The 12,175-nt window shown below is 43.0% G+C and overlaps 1 protein-coding gene across 3 annotated transcripts in view; it reads right to left on the minus strand.

Annotated features, from left to right (window-relative positions):
- LOC140493628 (switch-associated protein 70-like) overlaps nucleotides 1–12,175 on the minus strand; it is a 138,958-nt gene that overhangs the window by 22,626 nt on the left and 104,157 nt on the right. For all 3 annotated transcript variants that reach the window (XM_072592266.1, XM_072592267.1, XM_072592268.1), the window contains 2 exons: nucleotides 8,148–8,255; nucleotides 6,325–6,491 (listed from right to left, as the gene is read on the minus strand). In XM_072592266.1, the coding sequence (XP_072448367.1) occupies nucleotides 6,325–6,491; nucleotides 8,148–8,255 (275 nt within the window). The remainder of the gene's footprint in view (nucleotides 1–6,324; nucleotides 6,492–8,147; nucleotides 8,256–12,175) is intronic.

The raw sequence follows: 12,175 nt of genomic DNA on the forward strand, positions 1-12,175 counted from the left end.
ACGAGCAAGACAGCAAAGTAACAAGGGTGACTGAAAGGGTAAGAATGTATAAACCTAAAGATTGCAACAGTAGGTTGGGCTAGAAATTATAAAAATAGTAAAAACAAAAGTGAACTAATTGAATACACAGCATATAACAAAGCAAATGAAGTTGCAGTACAAATAGAAATAAATCTGTATCATCTGATATCAATTTGATTACAATGACCTGGCTAAAAAACATGAATACATGGATCTGAATATTCTAGGTTACATTACATTTAGGAAGGACATAAAACTAGGAAAAGATGGAGGGATAGTTATGTTAATTAAGGATGGCATTGGTGCAATCAAGAGATGGCCTTCATTCTGACGATAAAAAAATGAATTCAATCAGTTTGGGTGGAAATGAGAAATCATAAATGTCAGAAGTCACTTGAGGGGGTGACTTATACATTCCCCCATTATCAACTATTCCTTAGGACAGGGTATAGAAGTAGTAGTGATGGGAACTTGTGAGAAAGGTATAGTGATAATCCTGAGTGATTTTAATCTGCATTAAAAACCAGGTGTGAGGCCTTCAGATCAGGAGGTAAAAACAATGACTGCAGATGCTGGAAAGCAAATACTGGATTAGTGGTCCTGGAAGAGCACAGCAGTTCAGGCAGCATGGATGCTGCCTGAACTTCAGATCAGGAGACCCACTCAAAAGTAAGGAATCCAAGTATGACCTTCGCAGAGCTATTAAGAAGCCAAGGATCAATACTGATCCAAACTAGAGACCCAGACAGACACTCGGCAACTATGGCAAGGACTGAATGACATCACAGGTTCTAAAAAGAGACAATGTAAGATAGCAGACGATGACACATCCCTCCCAGATCATCTCAATGCCTTCTATGCTCGCTTTGAGCAGAATTTCAGTGGAGAGGTAACTCTTATTCTGACAAGTCCTGACAAACCTATCCCAACAGTCACTGCAGAGATCAGATCAGTTTTCCTTCATGTGAATCCAAGGAAAGCGATGGGACCAGATGAAGTACCAGGCCATGCACTCAGAGCATGTGCAAATCAACTGGCAAAGGTCTTCTCACCCATCTTCAATCTCCTCCTGCAGTAGGCCACTGTCCCTGCCTATTTCAAGAGGGCCAACATCATCCCTGTACCTAAGGCGGCCCATGCAGCATGTCTCAATGACTACCGCCCAGTGGCCCTAACCTTGGTGGTCATGAAGTACTTTCAAAGGCTGGTCGAAGCATTAATCAACTCCAGCCTCCCCACTACTCTGGACTCACTCCAATTTGCCTATCGGAACAACAGAAAGGCAAGGACTGATTAGGGATAGTCAACATGGCTTTGTGCATGAGAAATCATGTCTCACATGATGTGATCTATATGAACTTCAGTAAGGTGTTCAGCAAGGTTCCTCATGGGAGACTGATTAGCAAGGTTAGATCTCGCTGAGTACAGGGAGAAGTAGCCATTTGGATACAGAACTGGCTCAAAGATAGAAGACAGAGGGTGGTGGTGGAGGGTTGTTTTTCAGACTGGAGGCCTGTGACAAGTGGAGTGCCACAAGGATTGGTGCTTAGTTTTCTACTTTTTGTCATTTACATAAATGATTTGGATGTGAGCATAATACAGTTAGTAAGTTTGCAGAGGACACCAAAATTGGAGGTGTTGTGGACAGCGAAGAGGGTTACCTCAGATTACAACAAGATCTTGACCAGATGGGCCAATGGGCTGAGAAGTGGCAGATGGAGTTTAATTCAGATAAATGCAAGGTGCTGCATTTTGGGAAAGCAAATCTTAGCAGGTGGTAAGGTGCTAGGCAGTGTTGCTGAACAATGAGACCTTGGAGTGCAGGTTCATAGCTCCTTGAAAGTGGAGTTGCAGGTAGATAGGATAGTGAAGGTGTTGGGTATGCTTTCCTTTGTTGGTCAGAGTATTGAGTACAGGAGAGGGAGGTCATGTTGCAGCTGGTTAGACCACTGTTGGAATATTGCATACAATTCTGGTCTCCTTCCTATCAGAAAGATGTTGTGAAACTTGAAAGGGTTCAGAAAAGATTTAAGAATGTTGCCAAGGTTGGAGGATTTGAGCTATAGGGAGAGGCTGAACAGGCTGGGGCTGTTTTCCCTGGAGTGTCGGAGGCTGAGGGGTGACCTTATAGAGGTTTACAAAATTATGAGGGGCATGGATAGCGTAAATAGGCAAAGTCTTTTCCCTGGGGTCGGGGAGTCCAGACCTAGAGGGCATAGGTTTAGAATGAGAGGGGAAAGATATAAAAGAGACCTAAGGGGCAAGTTTTCACACAGAGGGTGGTATGGGTATGGAATGAGCTGACAGAGGATGTGGTGGAGGCTGGTACAATTGCAACATTTAAGAGGCATTTGGATGGGTATATGGATAGGAAGGGTTTGGAGGGATATGGGCTGGGTGCTGGCAGGTGGGACTAGAATGGGTTGGGATATCTGGTCGGTATGATGGGTTGGACCGAAAGGTCTGTTTCCATGCTGCACATCTCTATGACTCTATCTCGGACTAAGCCTTGCTCTCTGCAACTGGATCCTCAATGTCCTGACCCACAGGCCACAATCAATGAAGATTGGGGACAATATTCCATCGTCACTAACACTCAACATTGAGCCCCCAGGGGTGCGTACTCAGTCCCCTACTGTACTCACTGTATACTCATGACTGTGTTGCCAAATACCACACTAATGCCAGTTACAAGTTTGCTGATGATACCACTATAGTCAGTCGAATCTCAGATGGCAACGAAACAGTCTACAGATGGGAGGTGAAAGACCTGGAAAAACGGTGCACTGAGAACAACCTAGCTCTCCATACCGGCAAAACCAAGAAACACATTATTGACTTTCGGTGGGATGTTACTCATGCCCTTCTAAATATTAACAGCACAGAGATGGAATGAGTGAGAGAGTGTCAAGCTCCTGAGAGTGGTCATCAACAACAAGCTTTCTTAGATTCTTCACATGCAATGGTTTCAAAGGCCCAACAACATCTCTTCTTCCTCAACAAAATTTGGCATAGTGGCAAATACCCTTGTCAACTTTTATAGTTGCGCTATCGAGAGCATTCTGTCTGGATGTATCACTAACTGGTATGGCAACTGGTATGTACCATTCAAGATCAGAGATGGTTACAGAGAGTGGTGAACTCAGCCCAGACAATCACAAAGGCCAACCTCCCATCTATAGAATCCATCTACCAGGTCCACTGTCAAGGAATGGCCACCAGCATTCTCAAAGATCCATCCCACCCTGGCAATGTTTTTCTAAACCTCTACCATTGGGGAGAAGGTACAGAAGCCTGAATACATGCACCAGCTGGTTTTGAAACAGTTTCTATCTTATTGTTGTTAGAATACTGAATGGACTCACAAACTCTTAGCATACGCCTGTACCTGTGTTTTTGTTTTGCTGCTGTGTACCTATTATTTATTTATCTATGCTACTTAACTATGTGATCTGCCTGCATTGCTTGCAAGACAAAGCTTTTCTCTGTGCATCGGTACACATGACAATAAATTCAATTCAATTCAATACATATAGATTGGTTAATTAGATTAGCAAGGGTAGCCTGGAGGATTAGTTCATTGAGTACTTTCTTCTCATTTTCTTAGAGCAGCATTTCTAGAACCGACCAGGGAGTAAACTGAAATCAATATTGTAAATATGTCATGAGATTAGTTTAATTAATAACTTCATAGTAAAGGTACCCCTTGATAATAGTGATCATAACATAATGCATTTCACATTCAGTATGAGGAAGTAAAGAGTGGTCAAACACTAATGTCTTTTAACTTAATTATGAGGGCATGAAGATAAAACTGGCAAAAGTGAACTGTGAAATTAGGTTAAAGGACAGTTCAATAGATAAATAGTGGCAGACACTTAAGGATATATTTCTAAATATTCAGAAACTACACATTCCACTAAGATTCTAAGACTGTGCATCTAAACTTTTCTCACCTTGACTCCATTTTAACGGTTGACAATAGCAATCACCACACCCGTGAAATAGGGGAAGGAAAGCCATTTGCAGAGTATAAGTAGGCCATAAGATCACCTACTTCTCCACAAGGTTTTTCAACACAGAAATCAGGCCTCAAGGTCAAACCATTTAGGCCAGACCTACCCGAAAGAAACTCCAAAAATTTAAAGTGACTTTAGCTCTCAATTGCAGCTGTATAGCAGGAATTGCTGTTTTGGCACTCATAGGTGAAGTCCTGTTTTGAGAGAATTAAACACCATTCTTGGCTAACGAAGAAAGAGTACACAATTCCTCAAAAAATGATGATTGGACAGAACAGAAAGAAGCGTGAAGAATTACTAGGACATTAATAAAGGAGAATTTAGAATGAGGGAAAGCTAGCTAGAAATATAAAAATAGATATCAAGTGATTCTAAAGGTCTTTAAAAAGGAAAAAAAGTGAGCAATGGTTCTCCAGATAGATAGTCCAGGGGAATTACTAATGGAAAATGGCACATGAATTAAGAAAACATCCAAATGCATTAAAAGCATTTCAAAGAAGCTTTACTAGACTGATCACTGGGTGGAAGTGTTACATTTATTAGACTGATTACAGGGTGGAAGTCTAGATTAGAGTGGTGCTGGAAAAGCACAGCAGGTCAGGCAGCATCTGAGGAGCAGGAAAATCGACGTTTCAGGCAAAAGCCCTTCATCCTGATTCCTGATGAAGGGCTTTTGCCCAAAACGTCGATTTTTCCTGCTCCTCAGAAGCTGCCTGACCTGCTGCACTTTTTCAGCACCACTCTACTCTAGATTCTGATTTCCAGCATCTGCAGTCCTCACTTTTGCCTACTGGCTGGAAGTGTTACATTTACTAGACTGATTACTGGGTGGAAGCGTTACATTTATTAGACCGACTACTGGACGGAAGTGTTATGTTCTGAGCAAAGTTTGGATAGGATCTATTAGAGTTTAGAAAAATGAGATGCGATATTATTGAAATATGCAAGGTCATGGGCAGACTTTTCAGAGTGGATGCAGATATGTCTACATCGAGGGTATGGTTTAAAAATAAGGAGGTCATGCATGCAAGATACAAAGGACTAAGGAAATCTTCACCAATAGGGTCATAAGACTTTGTAATGTTCTTGCCTCAAAAATGGTTTGTTTGGGAGGGTGGGTAAGAAAACATTTCAGGCTGAGACAGACAAGGGGTTGATGGTTATCAGGGATAGGCAGGTATGCACATAGCACTTCTTTGCTCTTACATGTGGAAATTAATATTTCTCATTAAAACCACCCTGTGTTTGCAACACGTCTGTCTCTTCTCTGATATCATTTTACTATGTGATTGCTGCTATCAAGAGAACTGTCCACAACTCACTCCTGTTGCAGTTTAGAATTCACACTTATTCTTTAATTCTAACCATAGACTCGCCACTGGTTCCTTTCCCATGTCCTTCCCTACTAAAGTTTTAATCGTTTCTTTCATCAACAGGGTGAGCCTCCTCCTCTGCAGGTTTCTCTCTAACTCGTTCCATCAGTAGAGTTCCCTCTTGCCCAAACACTGGTATGCCAGAATCTCATGAAATGGAATCCCTCCTTTGAGTAATAATCTTGACGTAAACAATCCTGAGGTTGTACTTTCCAAATTAGGACCTAACATCTAATGCTACCTGAGCAGAATCTCCTCCCTGTTCTTCTGCCATATTGTTGGTTCTGTCGCAGATCACATGGACATCCCTGTCCTTCAGTCTGTTCCACTGAAGCCCAACATAAGTTTAAGGAACAACATCTCATCTTTCAATTAAGCACTTTACAGCCTTCTGGACTTATGTTCAACCTCAACAATTTCAGCTTGTAAATTAATCATCCCTCCCATTTATTTCATTTCAATTGATTTTGATTTTTCCTTTAATTTTGCTTTCAGTCAGCAGCTCACCTGTTCCAAGGGCAATTTTAGTTTGTCTACTTCTCGTTTTGCTCCATCACTATTCCTTTTGGCCTTAAAAACTGACTTCTTTTGTTATTCAATCTTTCCTGACCACCACCCATCAAAGACCTTCCTTTAGTCCTTGTTCTACAACCACTTGTTCAAATCCTATGTTTCTAATATTCCTTGTTCTGATGAAACGTTTGGTTTCTCCTTCCACAGATGCTGTCTGACCTGCTGGGTATTGTCAGCTTTTTCCAAGACACTCAGTTATGCCTGCAGAGGGCATTACCCTCCCCCTAATTAGTGACATTCTCTAGAACTACTCTACATATAATGCGAGACTCTTCTTCCATGAATGTTCTTAAAATTTCCCCTTTTTAATATCTGGAAGATTTAAAGTATTTTACTACCTGGTCTGAAGTTTTCGGACAGATTCCTCCTCTTGCCGAGCCTGACGCTCATCCTCAAGAGCTTCCTCGAGCCTTTTGTACATTTCTTCCAGTTCCTTCACACGTTGAAAGTACTGCTGCAGTTCAGTAGACTTCTGAGCGACTTGCTCTTCCACCTGCTCTCTGATCTGAAAACAAGAGTGTACAGGTAATAACCTTTGTTGAATTAACAAGCATCCCACGTGGATACACAGTTGTTTCCAACTGGAATGAGCATTAATGGGCCTTCCCATTTATCAAATATAGTGAAGGCTCAACAAGATTGGCTGGATTCAAGACCAAAATGAGCCAAATTGAAGCTGCACAAAGTACTTCATTGGCCATTGAATGCTTACCAAAAGTCCATTAGGTTTAAAAAAGAAAGGACATTTAGTTTCAAAGGGAAATTACAAGGCTGTGCCTTGGATTTTAAAACAAACCTACCAGCACTCATATTTATTTCGAAAGAGGAGAACACAGATTCTAAACAGAATACTAGTAAACAGGCCCTGCTGGCTGTAGCTGAGGCTGTTGTTTAATTATTGTTTTAGAGACAAGTAATCTCAGTGTCCCTGTGCACCAACTGGAAAAATATAATCAGCCTGTACAATAAAATCAGTCCTGTTGAAATATTGCAATTGTTCCAATTCCTGAAGAACATTCACTGCAACATCAGTAACTTTTCTCAATTCAAATCAATTATTAGCAAATTAAAGCCAGTAACTACAGTTTCTGGGGCCATGAATCGTTGATCAAGCACAGGGAGATACTGTAAGCTGGAGGATTAGGAATGAAGAGAGTCTGAGGCTGCTCCAAAACAGCATTGATCCCATTACATGAGAAACGGGAAACTGAATTTCACATCTCACAATAAGATTATAGACCCATTAACTTCTGCTAAAATCAAACAACACATAATGGATAAACAGGGAATTCCTTTCATATTAATTCATTTGCAAACTGCTGCATATTTACACTAAGCAGCACTATGAGCTAAAATACTAAGCACTTACTTAAAAATGTATGGTTCAGAAAGTTGTAAGATGAATCCTCATCTGATCCATCTGCTACATTTACTGCCACCTTCTTTCCTGGGAACCACAGGACTGGTTTGTCTAGTGTAATAGTGGAAAACCAACTGGTAGTCTAACGAAGAGACCTCTTGTATCAAACAATATATTTATTGCATGATAACAACTAGACAGAAGTTACATTACTATGATAGACACAGTCTTAGTAACAATGAGGGGCACCTCAATGTGAGGGATTGTGTTCTAAAGTTACTCCCTGCTGAGTCCATGTGATATCATATTGGGCAACACTAAATGCATTCCTCAGTCATTTCAGACCCTGGCAACCTTACACAAGCTCCCACTGAGCCATGAGGCCCCATTGCTGAATCACATAGCACATTTCTTTATATATATTTATTCTTGTGAATTGATTCCATGAATCCAAGGCCATACAATATTTGTGTACCCACAATGCTATGGTTTCTAGAACCCACAGGAGGACAGCTCTGCAGCTGCTATGACAGACCGCAACACAAAAGAAAACTAATTTGTCACAGAGTATACCAGCTCAGAGGCCAATTTCACAAAGCTCTCGAATCTGTCAACAATTGACTGCTGAACTAATAAAAAAAAACTGGAAAATAATGCACAACTGATTCCTGTTTATCAAACATGAATAAAACAATCATGTAATAACATCTATGAACAGCTTAATTAGCAAGTTTCACTTTAACGCAGCCATAGTCCATATACTTTTTATCAAAAGCAAACTGTGAAGTGCATTGTACTTACATTTTTTTCTCGTTCCAGCTCCTGTCTGAATCGATCTTGCAGCTGCATTTGTGTCTGTAGGCGTCTTTTCTCCTCAAGAGCAGCCTGTGTTGCAGCATCCTCCAGTTCCTTTACAGACACAAGGCAAATATAGAGTCAAATAAAATTCAATACATTATGTTTGTCCTGCATTGTGGGTGGGGGGCTCTGTCCTCTCTTGGCAATGTATCACGATGGCATCTTAACAGGATTTCTTATTAAGTCAATGGTAGGAGAACTATCATTTCAATTTTATGACCTTTCACAGAACTGGAAGTAGTTAGAGATGTAACAGATTTTAAACACATACAAACAACAGGAAAAGTGAAAGGTAAGGACAACAGGGCCAGGTCTGTGATAGGGTGGAAGGTAGGACTGATTAATTGACAAAAGGGATGGTAGTGAAAGGTGAGAGGAAATGGTAGTGAAACAAGAATCAAAAGATGGATTTGGAGGAACTGAAATTGATCGAAGATTAAGTTTCACTTCAACTGCTATTCAAAAATACTAGTACAACGGCATCATTTGTACTTTTTACAATGTAGTAAGCAAGTAATTCTGTACCACCAAAAGAAAACACTCAGGGGTGAAGTCAGGACCAAGGTTCACCCAGCTTTTCCAAAAGCATCGTGGACCAAACATTCTTCTCAAGACAATACAATAATGTCCTTAAGATGCTAGACTCCAGGGTATCACTGAGCAGCTGAACATTCTGAAGTGTACGGATGAACAGCCAGGGGCTGTTGTCCATATCATTGCCATAGACAGAGGTTAAAAAAGGGGTAAAGGTACTGAAGGTAGATTTCAGGAAGCTAGAAAAGCAAGTGATAAACAGAACTTTAAAAAGGTAATAACCTCCAAACTCAAAGCAAAACATTGCAGCTGCTGGAAATCAGAAATAAAAACAGAACACGCTGGAATACTCAGGTAAGACCAAGGAATGGTCAATTTGAAATATTTACAGCACACTGTTTTTATCCCTGGTTTACTTCCAGTACGATAATGAGGACTGACACAGCACAGTGTGTTGACGAATATATCGCTGTGAAGGTGCAGAAGGGAAGGTGTTAGATTCCTGAGACCAGTTCTGAGGGTTGTGGGACATCTGGGCAATAGGAAGCACACATTTATTGAAACATAATTTGAAGGAGGAAAGGAATGTCAATCCAATATTTCTGGCTATTGGAATTTGAGATGAGATAGAGAGGCTGATAAAAGAAAAGATGAGGCAGAGGAGGCTGGACTCAATCTTGCTTAAAGAATCATCTCAGCCCTGAAGAGAAATGATATACTAGATGGATCATCAAATACAATACAGCATAGTAGCAGGCCCTTCGGCCCACCAAGTCTGCGCCAATTCCTAATTCTTATTTCGGCCTGCTACTTATTGCCCATACAGCGTATCTATCCCTCTGTTCCCCTCACATTCATGTGTCTATCAAGATACACCTTAAACATTGCTAACATGCCTGCTTCCATCACCTTCACAGGCAATGCATTCCAGGCAACCACCACCCTCTGTGTTAAACATTTCTTTACGCTCCTCCTCTAAATGTTCCCCCTCTCACCGTGAACCCATGCCCTCTTGTAGTCGACCTTTCCACCCTGGGAAAAAGCCTCTGACTATATACCATATCCATGACTCTCATTATTTTGTGGACCTCTATCAGGTCGCCCCCTCAGTTCCATCTTTCCAATGAAATCAATCCAAGTTTATTCAACCTACTGGTTGATGGCCTATTGGTATTATGACTGGACTGTTAATCTGGAGACCCAGGTAATATCCTGGGGACCCGGGTTCAAATCCGACCACGGTAGATGGTGGAATTTGAAATCAGTGTAAACCTGGAATTAAGTGTCTATTGATAGCCATGAATCCATTGCAGATTGTCAGAACCGCCTATCTGGTTCACTAATGCCCATTACGGAAGGAAACTACCATGACTATCTGGTCTGGCCTACATGTGACTCCAGGACCACAGCAAAGTGGTTGACTCTTAACTGCTCACTGTGGCAATTAGGAATGGGCAATGAGTGCTGGTCTAGATAGTGATGCCCCCATCCCGTGAAAGAATAAAAGAAACTCCTCAAAAGTAAAACCCCCCAGACCAGGCAACGTGCTGGTAAACCTTCTTTACACCCTCTCCAAAGTTTCCACATCCTTTTAGTAGTTTAATATTCCAAATGTTGTCAGGGGATAACAATAGCCGCGCCTCCAGCCTGGGTATCCTGTTGCGAGGAGGCAAATTCACCATCTCCGAGGTTAAGGAGGTGTTGGGCGGACGCCTCCTTGTCACCAATGTCATGTACAGGAATGCTCCCCAAGACTGATTAATGTGTACGTCCCAGTGGGTAAGAGTGAACGGTTGGCTGTCCTGCAGCAGCTTCCACTATTGCTGGCTACGTCCAGGCCGGTCATTCTGGCCGGAGACCTCAATTGTATCATTGATGCAGATGGATGATCTGGTGGGGGGGGGAACAGTAAACTGGAAACGGTAAAAGATGCCAAGCTGCACGACGTCTTCAGCACCCCTGCAGACAGAGGACAGCGTAGATACACCTGGTCACGGGCAGACAGGTCTATCTGCTCAAGGATAGATTACTTGTTTGTGTCTCGAATGTTCTCGGTCAGATCCACCGACGTCAAGCCGGTGTTCTTCTCTGACCACTGCCTCCTGCTGGCCGACTGTCACCTACAGGATGAGCAGTGGGCTGGTAAGGGAACGTGGAAGCTGAACACAAAGTTGTTGACTCCGGGAAACATTGAGGAGCTACGTAGGTTGGAGAACCGTGAAGCCCCTCTTTGAGTCCCCAGCGGACTGGTGAGAAACAGTAAAAGGGAACATAAAGAGGTTCTTCATCCTCAAAAGGTGTTCAAGAGGAGAGAGAGAGGCGGGGAAAACTGTCCCAGCTCCAGGAAAGTATGCAGAACCTGCTCCTGCTGCAAACGATGGGGGTTGATGTGATGGAGGACCTCCAGGAGGTGAAGGGCCAGCAAGCCTCGCCCTTTCCCTTGGAGGCTCCAAGATAATCTTCCGGTCCAGGGTCCGCTCGGTGGAGCAGGACGAGACGTGCTCACGTTTCTTCTTCCAGAAGGTGCACAAAGAGAGCTCCATGCTCAGCAGCCTGAAGGAAGAAGATGGCTCGATAACATCATCTCAGGCTGACGTCGTGAGGATCAGTAAATCCTTCTATGCCAGTCTGTATGATGCGAAGCCGACCGACAGCACAGCCTCCCAGTCGTTCCTGTCCTCTAACACGGAGGTCTTAGACAACAGAACACCGGAGGGGCTGGACCAGCCGCTATCTCTGGACGAGCTGACCAAGGCCCTCGAGTCCTTCGAAAAGAATAAAACTCCCGGAAGCGACAGCTTACCGGTCGAGCTCTATTCTGCTCTGCGGGACTTGATTGGCCAGGACCTACTGGAGGTGTATGTCAGTATGCTTCAGGCAGGTACCAGGAGTGAATCCATGAGGAAAGGCATCATCACCCTCATCTACAAGCAGAAGGGGGAGAGGGAAGAACTCAGAAATTGGAGACCAATCCCACTATTGAATGTGGATTACAAAATTTTGTCAAAGGTTATCGCCAACTGGGTCAGGCCTGCTCTGGGGTCAGTGATTCACCCTGACCAAACCTGCGCTGCGTGTCTCGCACTCCTCAGGGATATGATCGCCTACGTGCAGGACAGGGGGTTGGACACCTGCCTAATCAGCCTGGACCAGGAAAAAGCTTTTGACAGGATATCACACACGAATATGAGAGATGTTCTCGCCAAATGGGCTTTGGGGAGGGAATCTGCAATTGGATCAGACCGCTCTACACCAACATTGTAAGTGCAATCAATGGGTGGGAATCAGATAGCTTCCCAGTCAGATCTGGAGTCAGGCAGGGCTGCCCTCCCTCTCCTGCCTTGTTTGTGTGCTGCATAGAGCTATTTGCCGACTCCATCAGGAAGGATGCGAGCCTGAGAGGGGTGACTATTCCTGGCAGTGGGGGCCTACAGGTT

This window comes from Chiloscyllium punctatum, chromosome 22, assembly GCF_047496795.1.
Source record: "Chiloscyllium punctatum isolate Juve2018m chromosome 22, sChiPun1.3, whole genome shotgun sequence".
In the NCBI taxonomy this organism is placed as follows: domain Eukaryota; kingdom Metazoa; phylum Chordata; class Chondrichthyes; order Orectolobiformes; family Hemiscylliidae; genus Chiloscyllium; species Chiloscyllium punctatum.